Here is a 25,121-nt window from a genome sequence, read left to right as displayed (position 1 = left end):
ATGTCCAGAAATAAAATAAAATAGCTTAGCAATTAAGTCATCTTGGCGCAGTTGAGAAGACGAGCCGGAATTGACACAGACAACAGATCCAGCAAAGCTGAAACAACTCCATGTTTGCGTTGGCTGGTTGAGTTCAATTGTTTTGCATGTCCGGCGCAGGATGGTGACGTCACAAGAAACGGCCTTCATTCTCCGGCCAAGAAAGCGCCGAGAGCATATTGGTCAACCGACTGAGTGATAGTGAGGCGGGCAGCATCAGCGGACGGAAGCGGAGATGGACCCGGAGAAGAGCGGAGCCTGCTGCTGTTGGCCGTCCGGTGTCACACTACACTAACAAAGTCGTCATTTGTGGTAATGTCGAGCAGCAGTCTCAACCAAAATAAGCCATCCATTAGTCCATACACTGCTGCAGCTGGAACGCTCACTTCTGCTGCCTATACTACCATATCCCTAGTGCTAAGACAAGAATGGCACACAGTATGAAAAGGTTTCGAAAATAACAAAACAAAACAAGAATCTAACATTTCAAAACAAATATGATGCAAGTGTTGACAAATATCAAAACGCTAATTTTAAACCAACTAATAAACACTTGAATTTCAGTCGTAAATGTCTGTTTTATGGCAATTCGTAAATTCCGCCTAAAATTAAATTTTTTCTTTTTAGTTGCGCAACAATTCAAAACGGATTGCAGAAATAAAATAAGTCGTCTATCTAGCGAAACTTTGCCGATTTGTATTTTGATTCAAAAAAAGGGCGAAATGTTCTCTCATCTTGCATCTTTGCACTTGTATGCGATAGTTAATGTTCTCTTGTCATCACTTATTCTTTTGCTGGCTATGAGACACACATGAACGCTCTTTTCTTTGCGGAGCTGTGCTCGAGTTCACTGCCAGCCTCAGCCGTCCAGCATAGCAGCTAGTGCCGGAATAGATAGATGATCACACTTAATAACAGCAGAGCCAGTACATATAGCATAGCCAGTTTTCACTTGTAAAACCGTCAAAACGGCACTTGTATGGTGACTCGACTTTTGCCGCTCGAGAGATATGGGTGCCATGTTCATCCTTCGTTCCGCCGCATCTCGGCGGCCTCATCCGCGCGTCTTCCATCGTCCCTCCCTCCCGACCAAAGGTTCCGGATAATGTAGTCAAGCAGCAGCAGCGCTCACGCTCAACTTGTGTACGCGCGCTATATAACCGCCATGTGCAGTGTATAGAGAGTCACGACAGGCACCGCCGTGACTCTATAGTATATTTGCGGGCTGTATGTGTGTGTGTGTGCGGTGGTAGTGTGTCTATTCTCTCAGTGTATTTTACCGCGATGTGGCCCGATGAGCGCCGGTCGTCGTCGCATTGTACTGGAGCAGCACCCTGTTGTGGTGTGTGTGTTGTAGCTATTTCTAGAGGCGGCCACATCGTCGGCCAGGTCAGTCTCCCGCGGGCAGCAGCATGGAGAGGATCACTCCTTCCGCCTTCTTCTTCTTCTTCTTCTTCCTCCTGCTGAGCTCGCTAGAAACAACACGATTACCCCGAGTGAGTTTCAGGCAGGTGTTTTAGTGTCGCCCCGTTAGTTCACCAATTTTACGAAACTCGAAAGAAGACGATTTGATTACCAACTGAAAAACAATGAGCCAATTGTAATTGTCAGATATATCGAAATCATTCAAGTGTGTGTGAACCGAACGTTGAGTTACATTTGGCAAAGGGGAATAAAAACCAAGTGCGGGAAAATCAAGAAATTCAAACTGAAAACAGAAAGACGAAATGAGTTCTGCTGCCAACACTTTTTTGCGTTTGAACTCGACGGTGAGCCAGCCGGGCAGTCCGACGAGCCTCAAAGGTGCCGAGAGAGTGTCGATGGTCGGAAGTGTCGTCGGTGGCGGAGGCGGAGGAGCGACGAGCGTCGGCATCGGGGCCCAGTCGGTCACCGGCACCGCCAAAGGCCGAGCCGGCAGGTGCGGATCGGCTTGCTGGCGCTACCTGAGCTCAAATCCGCGATTACGCAAGGGATTAGCTCACGCCGGACTCGTTCTTCTCTTGTGCCTCTACACAGCCGCCGGTGCATCGGTACGTACACAGCAACCAGCGTCGGTTATACATGATGATGATTGCTCAATCTGTTTCCCCGCTATTCCCGGAACCGGTGAATTTATCCGGCCCGCCGGCCTTTTGTCTATAGTGACGATAAACGGTTCTATATCTATACCTACAAATAGAATATGGAGTTTACGTAACTGGCAATGTTCATTTATATATTTCCGAGACTCAGCTAGCTAGCAGGAGCAGAGTCTGTGACAACACCAACTCTTATTCGCTATATTCCCTTTTCTATGTGTACATCCAGCGTGCGCGCGCGCTCGCTCACAGACTGGTACATTCTTTCGCAGATACTACACTCGTAGTCTTTTTTTCGATAGACGGGCCAGCCCGCCGCGTTTTCGGGTGGGCGACGGAAATCCGACCAAAAACCGACGGCTCAGCTCACAGACTAGAGCTCATCCCATCCGTATAAAGTGAATACATATTTTCCATTCGCAATGTTTTGACAATGCACACACAAGTCAAAACAAAAAAAGGCGGTGCAGAGGTAATTAGCTCCCTATTCCCGTCAGTCAACACGATGAGGTTACCGCACATATACTGTAGGGTATATAGGTTATTCTATGGGTCGTCGATTCTAGTCTGTCTAAAAACTTTCAATGTTATTCGGTTACAGGGCCAGTAATAACCCAATGCGGTTTTTCCACTGATGTCGTAATCATTTTGATGAAACAAGGGTGGGGCTGTGAGAAAGATCGAGGGAATTCATGAATTATCTTTTCTCCAGCAATATGTCCTCGCGCTCTTTTGAGAAAGAAATGCGGAGTCGATAAACATCAACGTCAGGTTTTTTTAGATTTACGGGTCTGCCATTAAAGCGGGAGCTGCTGCTCTCAACTGATATTCTGCATTCTATTTATATTTGGGACTTGCGAATATTTGGATATAAGTCAAAAAGTGATCGACGAGCGACGTCGTCCGGCAAACGGGTCCCCCACTCGCATGTATAAGTTTCTGTAACTACACACACGAGTGAATTGTAGGCTAAACAATCAGCGTTCCTTTTGGCCGTCCTTTCAAGACGGTCCAAAAATGCTGTCAGCCCTTATTTCTCCCGCAGTATGGCCAGCCAACTTTGAATCATGCAATATATAAGAATAGACGTGTGTGTGTGTGTGTGTCTAGCGGTTAACCGTATAGCTAGAGTGTCGACGAGCAATATGTGTTATAATATGTTCAGACTCCTTGCGTGTATGTGCTTGAATGCAAGTGAATGGAGAGACAGAAAGAGGAAGGACTGTTGGGGGGGAGAAGCAAAAGAGATCAAGAGAAGTCATCCATTATTCCGGCGTGAGGTGGAGTTAGAGCCGGAGGAGGAGGAGGGTGTAATACAGTCAAAGGTTTTGGGAAAAGAGCCAGAAAAGAAACACCCGGAGACAATTAGTTATTCAACAAACCATCAGCAAAAAGAAGCTTGTGTGTCGAAGTCCTACGAAAGTTCAAAAAATAAATCTTCAAAACTGAATTTCTGATGGATAGTGGAACAGCAGCAGTGTGATGTTGTAGTAGAGATGCCAGCACACAGCGAGTTATTTGGATGTACACAGTTTCGCATAAGATGTACTGTTGTTAACATCGGTTCTGAGTGGTATGGGTGACTTGCCAGCGATATAAGACGGCCACCCCGCACTGCTGTGGACGCGAGAACATATCTTATCGATTCACTGTCATCTTTGGCGCTGGGCTTGTACATAATAATACGCCGTCTAGAAATCTGGAATGCCGGCAGTGCTGCACACATGTGTGTGTGTGTGTGGTGGAGAGAGTCGCCCCAGCACCGTCCTACATCATATTCTTCCACCCCTTTCTCGTCCCTTTATTCTGTTTTGATGGAATCGTTAGCCTTTGACGCATCGAAAGACATTCATCACTCGGAGATGACAAAAGGGGCGGCGGCCAAAGGATTCGGCAGTTGATGGAAGTCTCAGAGAGACCGGCATACATTTGTTTTTACATTTCTTCTTCCCCCTTTATTCAAACTGACGATAAGAAAATTGACTGAAAGAAATTCGCAAAATATCCCATTCTCAACTAATAAAAAGGGCCTTCATCATTTTGCAATATGTCCAACCACACATTCTTACGGAAAATTAGTTGATAGCAAAATGACGACGGCCACCATCGCTTTGGCTGTGTATGTGCAAATAACACTAGCCGTGAAATTCCCGATCGTGCGAACCCAATACTCTGCTCGCGCTCTCTCCCCTCGATCAGTTGCGTCTATATACGTCAGGGCTGGACAGCACACGCACACACACACCCACACACTGTTTGGATTTTGTCAATCATCAAAGGAGCCCATCACTCGTGTTATTTCTGAACGTTCTGCGTCTAGATTTTTGCCGCCTTGGTGATCGGTGATCGGGAACGAGCCGCGTCCGTCCGTCCGGGCCCTGCAGTTTTACACCTTACGATAAAAAAAAAAAACGATGATCCCACGCCGAGCATTCCGTGATTGTGTCTGTCGGGATCGGGAAGAAGGATGACGGCGCGGATCAAAAGAAGCGGCGGAGCATATTCACGTATAAGCGGCAGCAGATCGTCCTCGTTTCATAGAGCATATGCGATAGGATATTCCACGCGCTAACCTTAGGTTTCATTATTATTACGAGACCAGTAAAATAGAGCCCCAAAAGGGCCAGCACAACAGGCAAAGTTGATGGCATTATCCGAGTATCGGATGACGAGAGATGGCAGATAATATAGGCGGTGATGGTTACAACACACATGGCTCTTTTCTGCCGGCCAGCGCGGACCGCCACTAGCCGACGCGCTATATTATTACCCGCAGTAGAAGCGAAAAGACACATCAATGAGAGCGTTGTAAGCTATATAGGAGACAATGTGGGGCTTATTCCGAAATAAATGTCCTAGCCAGAAGGACATTTATAGCGCACGGGGCGGCCGGGCGGCGGCGGCCCCGTGTCTGTTACAGTTGCGACGACACGGCGCTGGTGCGATTCTTATAGAATTTTGCACTCTGCCCCAGAGAGAGACTCAAATTTACATCCTGTCGTCGTGTGTGACTCTTTATTCAATTGTTGAAAAAGATTGAACAAAAACGGCGGTGTTTGGGCGGACAGAAGAAATTCTCATTTTTGTAAAAAGAAATTGTCGTTTGACACAAAGAAAAGAAAAGAAAATGAAGAAAGAAATCTTTCATTCCGCGCCAGTAATATACAGACCCGAGCGGAGCGGGTGTGCAGCAGCTCCGCCCGCTCGTTATGGTTTTGTTTCCCTTTAGCGCGCCAGTGTCGACAGAAAAATTCTCTTCCGCCTCCGTTTCCGGCTTTCTTTTTTCTCTTGTTGAATACTATGGTGGGTGTGGCGCGCGGATTAAAAGTATACCGGTCGATCCGGCCGACCCGACACTATACGACTCACCCTTGACAATCGCCATCAGGTTTGTTTTCAAAATGTCGTATCTCTCTCTCTCGTGCGGTTTCTGTACGTCCAAAGTTACCAAAAAAGCATATGGACTATAGGATACACCTTATTTTTATGTGGGAGATGTTTATGGCCTTATAGTAATAAGTGAATGCAAGCTTCTATACGAGTAAAGCATCGAATTGGACAGATGATTTATCTCACTGACATTTTTCTACCCCGGAAAAAGTAAGATAAGTATAATTTTAATTAAGTTTAGGTTATAATGGCTTTGCTTCAAGCCTGTGTCATTTGAATCAGTTTCTCGGTTAAGAATAACCGTCTTTTTTTCACTATATACTTCCCGTTCGTTTCTTTCTCTTTCCGCCTCATCTTCTTTTTGATTTATGGAAATGATGAACCGGTGACGTTGTTTGTCATCGCCTTTCTACCGAGAAAAAGGTAGAGCCCTCACGCCCACTTCCTCCTCATTGTTGGTGTCGGAAGAAGAAAAAGGCAAGACTGTTAACAATCAGTTAAGCTCTTTGGATTGACGATTGTTTTCAGCTTTTGTTCGAAAAAAAAAAAGTGAAATTCTATTTTCTTTTCCGGGATCTGCTTGTTTGGTTGTTTTGAAAGACGCGCCAAATTACAATTTTCTCTGGAAATGAGCCGACTGCTGTTGGAGAATGCCGCGTTATGTCCCGCAGTTCGGATTTGAGTGAGAGAGCATCAGGCAGCCGAATGAGAAAACTGGAATTGAGCCAAAAGTCGTTAAACCGTCTTCGTCGTATTTTCAATCCTTTGCTGCTGGTCGTACTACTCACGTGCGTTACTCACCACTGGCGTTTGCCTTTGTGTTGAGCTACTGCTGTCGCCAATCCTGTGTGTGTGGTTACACTCTTTAGCTGTTCTGGCATAGTCTCTCTCGGCCACCGAGCGCATAGAGTAGTAAATAATAACACTCACCAATCAACTTTAAAATAAACTCGGGCAATATTAGACGAACGGCGATCCCGCGTGCACCGCTGGCACTCACGCACGTCTATAGCGTTGATGACATTGCGATTTCTCGGTGGTGCTGGGCACTTTATTTACTTGACGGTCTCTCTATATGTGTGTATATATTCAATGAGCATGCCATGCGGTACTAGATGATTCCCAAGAGTCAAACCTCACGATTGTGGCGGTGTGTGTTTGTCCGCCATCAAACAAAAAAAAAGGAACCGACGAGTGGCCGTGCAATTGAAAAGGAATAAAAGGGCGACGGGCTGAATGGCCGGCCTTTCTCCAGTCAAATATGTCTAATAGAAATAGAATCAGTCGATTATATACTATAGACTGTGTGCTGGCGAGCGGTCTTATTTAGTTATCATTGGCGCCATATAGAAATACATTTAAAAGGAGTTTCATGGGCTTTTAAAAGAACAGAAAGCACCGCTTAAAGATACAGTCCAGATTAGATCCACCGCATAATAGCCCGCAACTGTTTTTCTTTCGTTGGCATTTCGGCGGGAGCGTGAGGCGGTCGTCTCTCATTGTAATAATAGGACGACGAATGCTGCGGAAAAAATAAAAGCCCCAACAGCTTTGGCTATTATTCATTGACTGTGCTGTGTAGCTCTGATGTATATATACAGAGAATCACACTTCTATGAGGATGAGAAACGACGGCTTATTATTGATTGAACATGGCACGCAGCAACCGCACGGCAGCAGCAGCAGCAGTTGGGAAAACACGAAACACTCCCGCGATATACTCCCGTCCCACGGTGCCCTCTGGCATGCGCTATGAATATACCAGCAGCAGCTACAGTTCCATCAATTTATTATTCTCTTTTATCCATCTTATCTTAGTTTTTTTATTTTAGAACTTGAATCGAACATGTGCAGAATTTGAATCAATTCACTCTCGCGCCAATTTCTTTTTTTGGGCTAATTTCTTGGAGCTGCGGTATACACAGCCGTGTTTGTACACCTGTGTACTGAAAAATAAAAAATTACTTGTACGCCGATGTACAAAAATATGCAAATTAGGTTTGGTTACATCTTTTTCTTTTGCGAAAAGGAAGCGCGATGGAAATCCATGATGGCGGCTGAAAATGCAAATTTTGCAATCATCGAAATGCAGAGTGCGACTACTGCATGAATACTTACAAAAACAAGTTGTTTGCTTAATGTGTTGTACATTGTGAATATAAGCCAGCTTCAACTTATAAGGATTGGACTGTTATACACTTTAGATTCTTCTCCCCATTGCCCACGCGTAAGAACCCGCACTGTTATAAGAAAAAGAGATGAGAGAAAAAACATGATGCTCGCACACCTCAGCACACACCCAAACATTTTGTCATATTCTAAATAAACAGCCGAAGCTTAGGAGTCTGGCAAACTGTCTGTGTGGCAGTGGCCATCATGAGAAAGGGTTTTTGGGTGGTCATATCTTGGTTTTGATATACACCGACGGACGGTAGAGATGACGAATTCTATACAATAGCTTATCATCCGCTCCCAATCTGGGCTGGCCAGAGAATGACGTCATTGATACACTTGCACGAGTGCGTGAGTTTGAAATTCACGTACTGCCATGCCTTTGACATAATAATATGCGTGTTGGTCTTTTTCTTTTGGGCGTTAACAACCAGAAACAGAGTTAGAAATCCATTACGCCATCACCAAAGTCCCTTTAATGGTTCTCGCGCATGTATTTCAGACATTCTACAGCTCACCGACTCAAAGGGAAATAAAAACAGGGGAAATGGAAATTTGCATAAGTGCAGTACGCTATTGAAAATTAAATATTCGGGCAAGCAAATCTCTTTTCGTATTAAACTTTTTGCGCGGGGGCAGAATAAAATGGAAAACTTTTTCTTTTTTCCGCTCTCCCGCACCATGTCCAGCAGCAGAATCAGCTTTTGGGGTCTGAGGTGCAGCCAGAGGCCACTGTTGATCGTTTTGTAAACAGATCTATAGTAAATAGAGATATATATAAATATAGTCAAGGCTGCACAGGTCTGCCATACAACGTAACTACTGGGATTGCCAAACAATGCAAGTTGGCTAATATAACGGCTCATCATTTATTATAGCTACCCCGGGAACGAACAATAACTGCAGGAATGCTGCCAGGACGACTTGACGTGATCAAGTAAATAGAAATATTTAATTCCAGGCTCTTCTGTTGGGAAAAAAAAGTCTAAGTCTAAGTACCTACACGTCAGCGTGTCCGAAAACCATTTATTTATTTGATTCACGTTATTTTTTCGACGCTACATATATGAATAAAAGTGTGTTCTCTTTCACCTTAGACTCGTTTGCATGTACGAGAACGGTGTCGTAACTTTTGAAATGATCGATGAGAACAACTCATGTTCAGAGACTTGGAGGGACTCGACTATTTTCAATAGCAACTGCTCCTGACTTTTTCGTTGCTTAATAATAACGCTGAGAGGTCTAACGATCTTTTTTATTTTTAATGGGAAAGACTTGCAAGGGGTAAGTCAAGCCTCCAAGGCCAAGTTAGATTATTAGATAATATATATAACCATCGGGCGTTGTTGTTTTGTTTTTTTTTCTCCAACCAATTCCAATATAATTTAAAGATTTATTGTTTTTGTTTTGCATCAACAGCCAACTAATGGTGGAATTGCGATCGATAATATCACTTTTGGGTGACCTTGATCGAATGGCAGATCGATTTGTTAGTCGATTAAATTGCAGCTATATGCTTGGCACGGATCGCAATCGCTTAATGCAGTTATTGTTGGGGTTTTCGGGATTCATCCATCTCTCGTTTCATGTTGTGATCTCCAAGCTGGATATAATTTGTGATGTACCATTATGAGATGAAACTGACTGCCAATTTTCTTAAAAACTTACAAAAAAAAATGACAAAAGAAATCAGCTTTCCGTTTAACAGTATACTATGGTTACTTTCAATCAATCAATCAATGCAATAAGTGGGAAAAAGTTGACGACGGGAATACCCACCCACACCGGCTGACATCACCAAGCGATGTCGTGGGAATGGGGCGTCTATTTTTCCACCACGGCGGCTGATTACTCTTCCCCCCTTTTGGGGATAAATGATTGGAGATTAACAAATAGAGACAGGCCTAGCTAAAATAATAAATGACCAAGGAGCGCAATCGTACCATATATCATTTTTCATGGCGCGGAAATTCAAATACAAATTTGGAATTACCCAAAAGCAGAGAAATTACTCCCCCAAACAACGACCGACATTTTTTTATTCCAGATGATTCAATTTTCAATGTGTAATTTTTTTTTAAATGCTTCTGATTAAAAATTGAAATGTGTACGTCTAGGTTTTCCAATGGTTGGAGCAGCCTCACGAGCTGGAACAATCGACTATTCTGCAAAATCGTGTTGTGGAACAGCGACAAGAGATGATCAAATTATGGAAAGATGCTCACGATCGTCCGGATTTCGACCAGAACTTGCTCGAAGAGCGGATGGCCGTGTACGAGGATGTCCTTCAGGTGAGTGCGCTGGATCGACTGCTTTCTTTCCATTATCCTCTTGTGTTATTATTATTATTGAAATACAGCATACAGGGCTAATTAATAGTCAACACTTATTAACTATTTTGTCATTATCCTATCCAATTTTTAACCTAAATATTTGTTTGTCTGTATGATGGCAGGAAGCCGTTTCCAATCGGGTGCCGTTGCAGGCCGGAGTGGCTTCTGCTCATTGGACGTACACCCAGTCTGTGTTCTTTGCCTCGACCGTCCTCACTACGATCGGTATGTCAATTATACGAACCTCATCGCATAATTCTAACGAGGCAACGGTTTATTGAACGAAGCCAACTAGCCATTTTTCAAGCGAAAATGAAATACTCACGAAAGAAAATTGAATAAAAACAATTTCAGGTTTATTCCATAATATAATACTTATATAATATAATAAATAAAGTAAACACTCTAGATAAAAGAGAAAAAAACAGGTTGAGTTGGGCAGCTGATGTAATGCACGCTGATATCTAGAAGTGACGCATAAATTGGTGCTCCATAAATAGGTGTTGGTAGGACGATAATTCAGAACGTCACGCACGGTCAATAGATCATTCAAGTGCGTGTGTTGGCCTTTGGCATTAGATGTTCATATCGTCTTGGGCTATATAGTCCGCACCGATATTATACACATACGAAAGCGATGGTGCTGGCCAGAGACTTCGATTACAGTCTGCCACCACCCGTTCGGATAGTGTGAGAGTCGTGACACAATGCCGGACGTCTACAGGATACCCAGATGAACGATACTCGACAACAACAACAACAACAACAACACTGGTTGCTACGCTATGCTGTGCGGAACGTCTAAAGGTGCATCCATTACTCGGCGATACAATTGTATTGTCATTTTGTAATTGGATTTCACAAGACGGATGGGAATAGGCGAAAATACGTGGAACATAAAATACAAGTAATTCAAACAAACCGAGAACGAAGGTATAAGGGAAAATAAAAGAAACAAATAGAAATGTATAAGCTATCTGTCTTTTCGACGCCGTTGGTCTCGTGAGTCGAATGCAGGAGATTGGCTTATTATTTCCACGGAGGTCTATATGACAGGGACAAGGTGTACACTGAAGTCTAGCTATATCGTCAGCCCTATAAACCTCCCCACCGTTTGTTTGGACTGGAATATCCATTCGCCTTTTTAGACAATGATAGAAGAGAGCCAGCGCGCACACACACGACATCAATTTCGATTCGGGAGGGATGTGTTAGAACAACAACAACATTTCGAGCTGCTGCAGAGAAAAATGTTTAACGCTGTTTTATTTTATTTTTTGGGTGGGAAAGCCCTCCGGAAATGATTCCGGTGGTGCGATCGGTATAAACGATTCGGCTGAATGAACGATACATATCTTTGACCGGAGATCGAGGGAGAAAGTCAATTATATTTAAAGCGGCACATGCACAAGGTGAATCCAAGTGGATATATAAGAATTCTGTTCTTATATTATCAGCACTCCAATTTCTTTAAACGGGACGCTCCATCAGTTCAAAGGCATCAAGATGTATGAATATACATATCAGATGATGACGCAATCTACTGCTATTTGGAAGCCTTGATCTGATCCGGGCGACTGACAACCGGAAATTATCAAACGTTTACCTAATAATCGCATTGGCATGTTGAAGTCATTTTTCCAATCTACGTTTGAAATGGCGACTGTTGTTCCTATTCAAAAAATTTTATTTTCAGAAATTAAAGATAAATATGACAATATTACTGTAAGAGTTGCATTTTGATGTGCGTCCATAGGTTACGGGAATATTGCTCCGCAAACGACAAACGGTCGGATATTTTGCATTTTCTTCGCTCTGATCGGCATTCCGTTTACGCTGACGGTGATCGCCGATTTGGGCATGCTGATGGCCTCAGCCGTGGCCGCCGTCTACCACAATGTCAATCAACGATCCAGCTGGACCAAATCGCAAGCCGCTCAGACGTTCGGCCGTAAATTCGGCAAATCCTTGTCGGTCGTCCTGGTCGTCGCTCTCCTCATCGTCTACATCGCCATCGGAGGCGGAATCTTTATGATCTGGGAAGACTGGAATTTTCTAGGTATTATTATTATTTTAGCCAACGGTTGTATGTGTATCACCAGCAGCTGCTGCTGGCCTCCCAACGTCGGCAGCACCCCCCTCCACAAAAAAACAAAACAAACTTGATCTCTTTTCCTCGTTATATATTTGCTATATAGTGTGTCACGTTTGTTAGATCGATACATTTGTACAGTATACATGTTCTAGAGTGTTGGCTGTACAAGGCTATACACACGGGCTGCTACATCGGCTAGTGGGCTGGAATGACATGAGGGATCGGGGCCGTTTCTATGTCGGATGATATAATCCACTATACGGATATCATGCTGCCTGCCATTTTTTCACCCTCCCCCACTCCCACATCCACCACCTTTTCTTGTTTGTTTTTTCTCACTTATTTTTTTTTTTTATTTCCTTGTTTCTTACGAGGTTAGAGTCCTTTTACTTCTGCTTCATCACGATGACAACCATAGGCTTTGGCGATTTGGTTCCAGGTTGGTAATCTCATCTATTTTGGTCTCTGTAATTATAATATAATCTGTATATACATACGTAGGCACTACTGCATATAGTGAATAGACCTGATATACATTTTGCCATCAGTTATCAGTTGTTTTTATTTAATGCACGAATTTACATTGGACCGTTTTAATTTCCAATGCTGTAAAACCAAATTATGTCGCATTCATCCGTCATTTACCATTTAGTCGTTTAGTCAATACGAATGTTTTTTTTTCATCTTCGTATTTTTCGATCTTAATGTGCTGTACCATTAGGTGCAAATGACATAATAACACCAAAACGCGACCCTGGTTTAAAAAAAAAAAATGGTTAATAAGTTTATTAACAAACACCGCCAGAAATTAATTTGGTCAACTTGCGCAACTTGCATATCGTACTGAAAGAAATGCGCGTACGAATCGATGTCTTGATTATGCTGCGGCCTCTACCTTGACTGCAATGTAGACAAACTTGCTGTTGGTGGACAAACAAATGTGCGACGCCCAGCAGCACGTTAATATCGAGTTACTATTATACACTGCGGCTTCGCACAGTTCTATATAGACAGCAGAGAATCTAGTATAGCATGTTCTAAATATAATTCATAGAAAATAATACCCGCCCTAACGCGGATAATCTTCATAGATTTCGGACGTCTTTGTTTTTACAAAATAATCTACAAATCTACAAACAAATAAAAACCAACACGCGGTATGGCGTGCGCATCATTTTCATTTAGTGCGAGTTAAAAAAAAAAAAAGAAACAACTATTTTCTCTAGATCATTTTACATCGCCTGCCACACTGATCCACCAGGACGAAAAACTGGATTATGGAGATGTGGAAGGTTGCTTGCGCGAATGGAAAACAAAAAAAGCATGATGACAATGATGGAGTGCATTTAATTTAGTTGGACTCCAGCAGGCAACGTCATATATACACTCATAGACAGAGAGACTATATTCTTGTATACTGTAGCCGTATATAAGACGTGCCGTATTAGCTTTCAATCAGTGCAGTTTTTAACACGGCCAAAAAAATTTATCTTCATTTTTTTAAAACATTCGTTTGCTCGGTGTTAATGTTCATCGCTGTTTCCGCTTATTCTTTCCTAGCTCAAAAAACAAACAAAATTACCCAAATGGCCGTTTGATAACCGACCATCGCCTGCTTCATTTAAATAGACATACCAATATAGTGAATAAACATACGAAGGTATACTCAACTATATGATCATCAATAGGCAAAAGTGAAGGCGAACACGCATCGTGCTTTATTATTTCGTAGGCTCGGCGGCTCATTCAAATCTATTATATAGAAGTGCGCACGATTTCCAACCGAATTACTTTTTCTGTTTTCTTAACGAGACTTTTTTTTAAAAAGCGTTATTGCTTTGATGATTCGACGAAAAATGAGAATATTTTTCATTATATACACACGACATATATGTATATCTTCAGGCTTGGGCTTTCATGGCGCCTCTCATCAGCTGGCCACTCCTTCGCCAGTCCTCCGTCACGGTATATACACACCACACCTTTTAATACAGTCGACGACCCTCTTTTATATATCTGCTGGATGATGATGATGTGATGCTCTTTAACTTATATAGTTCAGATAGGTACCCAATGATTGTTGCGCGCGAGGCTCGTTTTCCGTGTGAATCGTCTTCTTTTGATCAACATCGCCGCGTTCGTATTTTGCGCTCCAGCCCCTCCCTCGCTAATAGTATTTACTCGGCAGTCGTTACTAATGCTCTCACGTGATGCCTTGAGTTACATTTTATTTTTTTTTACCTTGAATTATATAGCGTGAGAAGCTTCTACTTATCTTATGTTTTATTTCTTAGTTATTCTTTTTTGTTTTTATTGGTATTATATGTGCCATATACATCACATCAGAATGCTTATTTTTGGAGACTATCAACATAGTCTCCCCGGCAGCATTCCTGACAGCACTTACACCGTCTTTCGAAACGCATTTCGTGAATCATTGCCTTGCACTAGTGTGAATGTTTTTATGAAGGGCTTATGGTCATTACAGAACCTTTTTAGTTTTCACTACTATTTATATGCGCTTATAGAGTTAGGGTCCATGGGAAAAGTGTCATCGTGTCATTATGATCCGAAGGCTAGAACTATAACTCATACTAGCTGTTGTCTGAACTAATTTTGATTTTTATATTTTTCTTTTAAAGTCAATTCGAGAAGGTGTTTTTATTCTTCAGTTATTTATTTTAGTCAATTACTTTTTTTTTCAATTTAATTGATTTATAAATTTTTCGAACTACAACGTACACAACAAAATAATGTAGGACTATCCCTTGGTGGTTCAATGGTTAATCGAAATAGTTCTTTTATTTTTGTTCCTGGTCATTTTTGAATCGCGTTGCATCCGCGCTGACCGGTTTTGTACGTGCTACTGCTGGGGAGCGGGGCCGAGTCTTGCCTTCGTCCTATAAAACCTTACATCAAATTTAACTAATAATCCAGTAAACCTGTAATTTTTAAAAATAAAGGTATTCTAGGGACCAATTTAAAAAAAATGAAACGCAAAAGAAAGAATAATGGTTCACGTTAAATGTTATAAATCAAAACGATTTATCTTGAAGTAAACAGGTCGAATGCAACTCACTAATTAGACTTAAAATACGTTCGATAAGATAAAAGAATGTCATATATCTATACATTATGAACAGTTGACGTTCAAAAAATGTCTAACGCACCGCACGATGTATTGCTGAGACGAGTATAAAAGAAAATATTTGTGTGATGGTCTTATAACACAACTTCGATGGCGATGCCGTATAGTTCTAAACAAAATTTTAAATTCAATTACTAATTAAGAATGAGCCAGTCTAGGCTACAACGTTACTAAATAGTCTACAGGATATATTTTTTATCCGCCGGGAAGTTGATTTATGAGATGGGATTTGGTGGTAGCATTTCACCATTTCCGACAGCTATATTAGATGAAGCAAAATAAAAATGGCATTCAACTAATTTCTTTAATAATCTCTAAATTCACTGTCAAAGAAGCGATTTCTAATCACTACTTATTTTTAACGCTTGGTTTTTCCAGCTCAAACTACCTACATGTTGGTATCCATCGCCTACATCCTGGTTGGCTTGGCATTGACGACAAGTATAATTGAATTAATCCGGCGGCAGTATGCTCAGAGTTGGAAAAAAATGCAGGAGCTCACCAATCGACTTCAAGGTAATTTTTGTTGTACGTAATCAAATGGCGATTTGAACTGATTGTGTTTGTTTTTTCGCTATTTGAAGGATTAACGGGTCCATTAGCGGAAACACTGCGTCGCATCAGCGAACAAGCGGGCAAGATGAACTCGGACGGCAAACTTGATCCAGCTCTGCTCAAGGAATTGGCTGATTTGAAATTTGCTCTTAATGCCGTCAACGCGGAAATGAGGCGACCTTCGGTCAGCAACTTGTTGCAACAGCCCATCACAGAAGAGCCAGATCTATTTGGAAGCAGCACTGCGCTGGATGATTTCAGCTCGAGCGGAAGCAACAGCAGCAACGCATGGCCCATGGAATGGGACGAATGCTGGGAGGAACGCTGGGCAGCCATCGAGGAAATGATGATCAGCAACAAGGCCTTCAAAGACAGAGTCATGCGCATTTTGAGTCAGACTTCCATCAAAGTCTAATAGAAATCAAGCAATTATAAGATGGCAGACGCGATTGATTGTCCTCGAATTTATATCTCTTGGTCACACCTGCACTTCATCACCTCCATTCAATTCTCTAGATATAAATGAGATGTGTAGAATTATTTTGTTTTGTTTCACCGAATTTTGATTCTTCTCTTATTATTATCAATTCACCGTCATCGAAATCTCTGTGGTCTCCTTAGGTCATTTGTCCGAATTCGCTACTATTATCATCGTATATATTATATTGTCTCTACCGCATAGTTTAAAAGAGAAATAAACAGCGAAATATTTGCTGATGCAACACATCGTGATGGCCTTAACATATAAGGTGTAGAAAATGTAATAGGGATGTTCGGCGTGTCGGGCCGTTTACTTACAGTTTCCAAGTTGAATAAATTAGACACGAACAAAACCGTGTCTTTTACCTCTCGTCTATTTTAACACACTGAATATTGTACAGTAAATTGGGGGGGAATAAACAATAGGGGGGTAGGGAAACAACGACTGAATTTGGGGACCAACGACTGAATTTGGGGCCACCTATCGGGGGCCCCCAAGGCAATAGTCGCGTAGGTGCGCCGGTGTTGTTGTGCGGCGCCCTGATCTCGTCGTCGTCTGTTGGAATGGAATATTCCTAACACACTCCCCACCAGAGCCCGTAGCATCCGGCTCGACATCTTCGACGACGTCTTCCGGTTCTTCGGGAGCTGGCATAGCGTCTCCGATAGCGAGATCGATTTCTGGTTCTGGCAGAGTTGGATTTGGATCCTCTTCCGGCTCCTGGATCGGTTCCGGATTTCCAATTTCGACGTCTTCGGCGAGATCTTCTCGCAGCTCTATAGGGTGAAGACATTGAATGGCTCTATTAATTAAATTACCATTTGGAATCTTGAGCATGACAGAACGGATGAGTCCGTCGCGGCTTGGAATCAGTTCCTTCACTACTCCGGTAGACCACATGAGTCGTTTGGAGTGTTCGTCGTGGATAACAACGACTTCTCCTAGGCGGATCTTCCTTCCGGATTTTCCTTTGGAGTGGAAGTTGTCTAGTTGGAGTAGATAATCGTCGACGAATCTAGCACAGATGTCAGCGACATATTCCCTCCTGTTCTTGTCCATCTCTTGTAGTACGATGCTGGTCGATGTAGGATCCAGCAAGTTAACGGCTGGCTCCGGATCGGCACGAGTAGAACGTCTGTTGTTTAGAAATTGGTTAGGAGTTATCGGAAGTGGATCGTCAGCTCCTTCCCCAATATAGCTGAGTGGGCGGGCGTTGATTACGCTCTCGATTTCTGCTAAACTCGCTTCCAGTTCCATGTAGTCAAGGCAGGCTCGACCGTTGGAGCGTCGCAGCAGATCCTTGACGCTCCTCACCATCCGTTCCCAGAATCCTCCCCACCATGGCGCTAGGCTGGCGGAAAATATCCAAAGGGTTTTTCTGGACGCGAGAAAGTCTTGAATGATGGGATCGGCGTGAATAGTTCTCAGGAATCGGTCGACACATCGGAACGTTTGCGCGTTGTCCGAATACATCACTGAGACGGGTCCTCGTCTAGCTGCGAATTTTCGAAAGGCTAGTAAGAAGGAACGCGCCGTCATATCGGGTAGTAGTTCCAAGTGAACCGCTCGAGTGACTGCACACGTAAAAAGACAAACATAACTTTTAAGATGGTTCGTTTTCTTAGCTTTAGTTGTTGTTATTAAGATGTCTTGGATTTCGACATCTTCTTCGACTGAATCCTCTTCGCCTACGATTAGAGCTTCGATTGGAGCGTCTCCTTCAGCGGGTGGCTCCTCGATTCGCTCTTCAGTTGGATCGTCTGCTGGCGTCGGATCCTGGACGCTTGGTGGAGCTTTCCTTTTCTTCCTTCGCTGTGCTGGTTTGTACAGCAGTGGTCCAGCGAAATCGACTCCTGTAACGTGAAAAGATTGCGCATGTTTGAGTCGGTTTAAAGGAAGAGGGGCTGCTAGTTCCTGGAATGGTGGCGATGTCAGTTTTTTACATTCCACACAAGTAAACAGAATCTTTTTCACTTGCTGTCGTCCTTTAACTATCCAGAATTTTTCTTTCAACTCTGATAGTGTCACCTTTGCTCCTGCATGTAGTAGCGACTCGTGTTTGTCTGTAATTAAGAAAGTGATTACTATATGTGATGCAGGAAGCAAAATTGGGGGATCGATGTTCCTATCTCTTAGGGCAAGTGATACTCTCCCATGGATTCGAACGAGACGGTCTCTGGCGTCCCAGATTGGAAAAAGTGCAGCGATTTTCTCCTTGGGCTGGATTGTGTTGTCTAACTGTAGCGATTCAAACGCCTTAGGATACCGCTCTCGTTGGAGCTGTCTGTAGATCGTTAGTTCCGCTTCATCCAGCTCCTCTCTGGATAATCTTGTAATCCGGATAACTTTTCCACTTCCTTTTCCATCTGGTCCAATTGCCTTTATCGACTCCATTCGTTCTGGACCGGGAGGTCTGAGCTTCTTTTGACTCCTGCTGAGGAATCGTGAGACCCAGGCTGTACGTCTTAACAGTCGATTCCAGGTGGAAATTTTGTCGAGATTCCAGTCGACGGAGGCTGTTGGAATTGCGATGGCTGCTGTTGTGCTGACCGTCGTACTCCTAGCTTCCGATTCCATTTCGGACTGGATTGTTTGTGGAATTTGGTCGTTGGGAGAATCTGGCCATTCCGTTTCTTCTCCTTTGAGCCAAATCGGGCCGTTCCACCAAAGAGTTGAGGTTACCAGCGTTGGCGCTGGCGCTCCCCGCGAGGCAAGATCGGCCGGATTTTGGAGACCTGGACAGTGTCTCCACCACTCGGGTTGTGAAAACTTTCGAATCGTTTCCACTTGATTTCGGACGAATGGTTTCCATTTGTTCGGCTCTCCTCTAATCCATCCTAGTGCAACCAAGGAGTCTGACCAGTAGAAAGTTCTCCAATACTGGACTTGCATTGCATTTTTTACGACTTCACCTAAACGTACGGCTAAAAGTGAGCTCAGCAATTCTAAACGCGGTAAAGTTACTTTTTTCTTAGGTAGAGGTGCAACTCTCGTCTTGCTGGCCAGTAGGATGATGAGTGGATCTTCTTGTCCTTTTTGGAGTCGGGCGTAGGCTACGGCTCCATACGCTGCTTCAGAAGCGTCTCCGAAGACGTGAATTTCGTGAGAAGTGACTTTTTCGGATAGTCCGATCCATCGTGGAATTTGTAGTTCGGTGAAATCGGCGAGACCAGTCATCACTATCTTCCAAGATTTTTGGATATCGGCTGGCGCTGCTTGGTCCCAACCTATCTCTTTTTCCCAGAGCTTCTGGTAAATAATCTTCAATAAAAGTACAGTGGGAGATAAAAATCCAATTGGATCAAAAATCCTTGCCGAGATACTGAGTATCTTTCTTTTGGTGATTTCCGATCCCACTTCTTCTACTGCTTGGATGATGGATGCTGGGTTGAATTTGAACGAATCGGATCCGGTGTCCCACCGGATTCCTAACACCTTCTGTTGGCCGTCCAAGGCTGGGGAGAGTAGGCCTACGACTTGATTCGACAGTCCTTTCTCCTTCAGGTGTTGTTTGAGGTCTTCGTTGTTGGTTGCCCAGCTTCTCATGTTGAGTTGGGCGTCACTAAAGATCTCGTCCGTCTCATCGACTCTTTTCTTGGCGATTGATAAATTGTTTGCTCCGCCGAGGTAATCGTCAACGTACAAACTTTCTTCCAGCTGTTGAATAGTTTCTGGAAAACGAGACTTTAGTGATTTGAAATGTTTGTTAATTGTAACACGTAGGAGAAAGGGGCTAGAACTAAGGCCAAAGGGCACTCTCTTCCACTTGTAGGCAATAAGAGGCGATCCAGCCACTGCTGGATCCCTGGGCCATAAAAACCTGATTGCTTCAGCATCTTCCGGCTGCAGGGCGATGTTTAGAAAGGCTTTTTCTATGTCGGCGATCCAGGCAATCTCGTACTTTCTGAAGCGTAATAGCACTGATAGGAGATCGGGATTGAGATTTGGTCCGGTCTCCAACACGTCGTTCAGACTTGGTCCAAATTTCGTTTTTGCTGCTCCGTCAAAGACGGGTCTGATTTTCGTCGTTGATTTGTCGCCTCTGAAGATCGGATGATGTGGGAGATAGGTGTGAAGTTCTTCGTAGTCCATGTTCGCCTCCTCGACGAATTTGCTGTCGATGAGCTTTTGGATTTCTGCGTGGTAATTCACCAAGTCTCCTGGATTTTTTCTCAATCTTGTTATTGTGCTTTCCACTCTTCCGGTGGCCAACGGGAGATTTTTCTGAAGTCTCCACTTGTCAGTTGTCCAAGGGATCGGTGTACAGTATCTTCCATCTGGCCATCTCGTTATTTTTTCGTCAAAGAAATCGAAGCGATCATCCGATTCCACTGCATCAGCGCCTTCAAGGTTCGCAAAATTTTCTATTTTCCAGAAAAGAGAAAGGTCGAAATTAGCAGCAACTTGTTCTTCCTTCTCAAACCATTTACTATCTTCTTCTCCGCTGGATCCGATTGGGGCATCTGAGAATGACGCTCCTATTGGCGTAGTTTGGGGACTGGCCGTTCCAGTCTCCTTTTCCATCGGAGTTTTGTTTGCTTGAGTTGAAAGGATTTTTCTTTTTTGGCTACTTGTCGCGAATGTTGACGTAATCTGTGGAATCGGGTAACTTGATGTTAAAATTAAATTTTGGATTACTTGAGTTCCTGTCTTCGATTTTGCTTCTTGAGATGGTCCAGCAATCATTCTTCCGAGTTTCGTTTGAAACGCGCGCAATCCGCATGGACTCTGTATGGCGGCTTCATTCGACATGATCTGGAACATCTGGTCCATTCCGACTAAAATTCCAATTGGCTGATCTTCGGTGTGTGCCATCTCGAATCTGTCGTCGGCCAATTTTTCGTTTTGGATCCAGAGGCTGTTTGCAAATTCGGATCCTACGTACGGGCCGGTATCTGAAATGTGATCCGATTCTAAAGCCATTAGTGTAACTTTTGGGGCGCCTTGCCAGGTGCCCCTTACTTGCATTTCGACGTTTTTTGTCATTTCGGGCTTGTTGGGTTCCTTTTTCTTAAACACTCTTGTGCTGATGTTTTCCACCGCTACTGTCTTCATGTTAAGTTGCGATGAGAGTGATTTCAGCACCCAAGAACGATGACTTCCGTCGTCTGCAAATAAAATCGCTCTTGTTTCGTTACCGTTTTGGCCGCTGATGATGACTGTTGCCGTTTTCAGCATCAATTGTCCAAAGCTGCTTGCACAGGCTGTGGTTGTCAAAGTTGGATCGCTGGCCACGATTATTGCTGCTGTTGTGGGATTGGTGACTCTGACGTCTCCTTTGTCGCAGAGAGCGGTGTGGTGCCTCCCTCCGCACTTGTTGCAGTTCCGGGCGGATGTGCAATCCTTCAGCGCGTGTTTGTCTCCAAAACAGTTGACGCACCTTTTCAAATCAAAGATTATCTTTTTCCTTTCCGTCAGCCCTTTCGGACATTTTGTCGGCCAGTGAATTTGGCTGCAGAAGATGCAGGGCCTTTCGCACACAATCCAACTTGGGTTAAATTTAACGTTTTTATTTTTTAAGGCGGATTTAACCTGAGGAGCTGGACTTGCTTTGGCTCCTACTGCCAATTGTGATGCTGTTGCCGGCTGTGGATTTGCCGGTTTGGGCTGTTTAGGAGCTGGAGACGATTTCTCCTTTTCCACACCTTTGATTCGGTTGAACCTTTCGGCCGCGTCGATTTGATCTCCAATGAATTTGATGACCATCTCGATGTCCGTTGATTTGTTTGTTGGCGATTTTGCCCATTCTTGTTGGAGCCTGGTAGGAATTAATTTGATTAATCTTGCTCCGAGGAGTCCGCCAAAGGAACTTGTGGGGACTCCTAACGTTTCCAACGCGCTAATGTGCGATTGGAGATTCAGCTGGAAGCTCCTCAGAGCTGGAACGTCGTTCCCGTCCTTTACGGGCTGCAAGGCATCCAGTTTCTCAATGTGCGCGTCGATTAGAACGTCCGTCTTCCCGTACATCCTTTTCAGTTCGTCGATTGCGACTTGGTAATTCGCATCTGTTAATTCAAGATTGTTAACCAACAGGTACGCCTCACCTTTAAGATATTCCTTGAGGTAATCGAATTTTTGGACGTTTGAAAGAGATGAAGAGTGGACAGCTGCGTTAAAGGATTCCCAGAATTGGGTCCATTCCAGTACGTCTCCTTTGAAGTGCTTAATTTGTCGCTGCGGCAATCGTATCGACTGTACGGCTGAAGCTGGGGCTGGTGCTGCCGTCACGTTGATTACTGGCGCGGGAGGTGCCGGAATGGCCGCCATGATTTGGGCAATAATTTGCGCCATCTGTGCTTGACTTGTTGCTGGATTTGCTGCTTGATTTGCTGCTTGATTTGCCGCTTGATTTGCTGCTTGGCTTGTTGCCTGTTGTTGGAAGAGCGCTAACAATCGTTTGTCTCTGTCCTCTTCTTTCTTTGCCTCTTGCTTTTCTTTCACGTCGTCCAACCATTCTTGCTTCTTCTGCTTGATGATTGATCTTGCTCCAGACACTTCATCTTGAACTTGGAGAAAGGTGTCCAGATCCCCATCAATCTCCTCCTGCGCGGCCTTGGTCGCTATTAATTTCTCCTTGATTTCTTTTGTTGCGCTTTGGTAGCTTTCGAAGAGACTTTTCAATCTTGTTTCTAAGGTTTCTAGTTCTTTAACATCTTCTTGGGCCATTACTTGATTTGCAAATCCGTTGATCCGGGTTATTGCTCTTGTTATGTGGCCTTTGGTGGCTGACCTTGTGTTTTTCATTGACTGAACCATTCTTCCTGGTTGTGTAGCTCTTCAAGAGCTGTTGACTGGGGAAAAGGAGATGAAATAGAGAATTAATTTAATTTTTTTTTTTTTTTTTTCGATCACTTATCGACTGATTTGCCCGTTTCCTTTTCCTGTTTTCCTTGGGGTTTCGTGGAACGGATGAGTTTCCGTTTTTTGTTTCCACTTTGTTTGAAATCCCTTGGATGTATCTGAAAAAGAATCGATTTAAATTTGGAGCTAGGGTAATACCCAGGCTCCTGCAAAAATCCGGGCTGGATGACTCAATTAAGTGAATCTGGTTTTTTTCTGTTGTTGGTGGCGCCACTTGCGGCGTGCCACTACACTTTGCGAGAGAGGAAATAAAGTTTTTTTTTTTTGGTGGCGCCCCTTGCGGCGTGCCACTACACTGAGCGTGAGCGAGAAATAATTTTTTTTTTTTTTTTTTTTTTTGTTGGTGGCGCCCCTTGCGGCGTGCCACTACAGTGAGCGTGAGAGAGAAATAGTTTTTTTTTTTTCGTTTGGATGCACCGATGTTTCGGGATCCTATGTAAGAGGGTTTTTTTTCTTTTTTTTTTTAAGGAAGGACAGATGGACAGAGAATATTCATTCAATAATTGTATTTAGCGGTTGTTTTGGAGACCTTTCGGCTCCTCTGTGAATGTTGAGAGAAAGAGAAAGATTATTTCTGACTCGATACCATCAGCAAGCGAAGAATGGATACGGGAGGACACACGTGCAATGAAAAGAGGAGACGAAATCCCAGTAGTTTAGCCCAGGCCGATCTATGGGCCAGAGGTTGGGACGGCGTGTTCAATGGCCGCCCCCTCAGGCTAGCCCGACAACGAAAGGCACAAAAAAGTCGAAAGAAAAAAAATGGAATTTTTGGGCATAGGTTCCCCCCTTTTCTACGTCTTTTTTGTTTTTACAATTTAGTAGTTTTAGTTTGGGCAGATTTTAACCACCCAACAACAAAAGAAAGAAACAAAGATAAACGTTTGGGGGGTCTAGAATTGTGTAGCCCCAACCGGCTTCACAATTTTGAGTTTTGAGTGAGTTGATTTGAGTGATTTGAGAGGGAGGACACGGTTATGCACTGGGTTAAAAACCGTTCGAAGGACCATGTAGAAAATGTAATAGGGATGTTCGGCGTGTCGGGCCGTTTACTTACAGTTTCCAAGTTGAATAAATTAGACACGAACAAAACCGTGTCTTTTACCTCTCGTCTATTTTAACACACTGAATATTGTACAGTAAATTGGGGGGGAATAAACAATAGGGGGGTAGGGAAACAACGACTGAATTTGGGGACCAACGACTGAATTTGGGGCCACCTATCGGGGGCCCCCAAGGCAATAGTCGCGTAGGTGCGCCGGTGTTGTTGTGCGGCGCCCTGATCTCGTCGTCGTCTGTTGGAATGGAATATTCCTAACATAAGGTGTAATCGATTGGAATTTGGTATTCTGACTTGTACACGTGTTATCCGATGATGATTCCCTAGTCCTGATTCCGATTGCGACCTCATCACAAAATCGCTAATCTGCAACAACGTACCGCGTTTTTCACTGCACAACTTCTGCAATTTCAATTTGTTCGGTCATTCACTATACAACAATCTGACTTTTCTTTTTTGACTCTTCCATTGTTGTTGCACTATTTGCGATTGCCGGTCTGTCTGTATCCGTGTCTGCAAGCGAATTTGTGTGCGTGTCGTGCTAAACTGTGTACGTATCTCTATTGCAAAGAGACTGTATGACTATAGGTATACAAAATGAATCATGCGATTGTCGATCGCAACTGGTTAACACATGGCGCGTTGTTATCTAAATTAAGATTTTTAAAATTTAAAATATTTCTATTATTCTAGAAGAAAAACGTTCTCTTTGTGGCAGGCATTTACTACTCTCAATCTCTCATTTAACTTTTAAGTTATTATTATTTTCCCAGAAAACTAGAGCTTTCTGGCTCGCTTAAAAATTAAACTTCAGAGAGTAGGATTAACTTTTTAAGGTGCTCTATGTTTTTGAAACCGAGTTTACTACACATAGGTGGCAGCACATACATGTATTGACTATTCGTGGCC

The 25,121-nt window shown here is 43.5% G+C and overlaps 2 protein-coding genes across 3 annotated transcripts; one reads left to right on the top strand and one right to left on the bottom strand.

Moving 5' to 3' along the window:
- The first annotated feature begins 1,348 nt into the window (after window positions 1–1,348).
- LOC124198157 (TWiK family of potassium channels protein 7-like) lies at window positions 1,349–24,845 on the top strand. 2 transcript variants are annotated; one of them, XM_046593856.1, is made up of 9 exons: window positions 1,349–2,069; window positions 9,797–9,970; window positions 10,135–10,237; window positions 11,769–12,071; window positions 12,487–12,546; window positions 14,013–14,072; window positions 15,634–15,771; window positions 15,840–16,559; window positions 24,477–24,845. In XM_046593856.1, exons 1-8 carry the CDS (start codon window positions 1,767–1,769, stop codon window positions 16,223–16,225), a joined length of 1,527 nt encoding a protein of 508 aa, XP_046449812.1. In that variant the 5' UTR covers window positions 1,349–1,766; the 3' UTR covers window positions 16,226–16,559; window positions 24,477–24,845. The 2 variants fall into 2 exon arrangements, with proteins under 2 accessions (XP_046449812.1, XP_046449821.1); XM_046593865.1 differs by lacking the exon at window positions 14,013–14,072 and having other exon boundaries at window positions 1,352–2,069.
- On the bottom strand, window positions 16,653–24,348 carry LOC124198133. The gene is made up of 2 exons (XM_046593826.1): window positions 18,266–24,348; window positions 16,653–18,205 (listed from the first exon to the last, which is right to left on the bottom strand). Exons 1-2 carry the CDS (start codon window positions 23,045–23,047, stop codon window positions 16,772–16,774), a joined length of 6,216 nt encoding a protein of 2,071 aa, XP_046449782.1. The 5' UTR covers window positions 23,048–24,348; the 3' UTR covers window positions 16,653–16,771.
- Window positions 24,846–25,121: the final 276 nt, after the last annotated feature.

Source organism: Daphnia pulex, chromosome 1, assembly GCF_021134715.1.
Source record: "Daphnia pulex isolate KAP4 chromosome 1, ASM2113471v1".
NCBI classification, from domain to species: Eukaryota; Metazoa; Arthropoda; class Branchiopoda; order Diplostraca; family Daphniidae; genus Daphnia; species Daphnia pulex.
The sequence above is the reverse complement of the archived record's forward strand: the minus strand, read 5'-3'. Positions and strand labels throughout refer to the sequence as shown.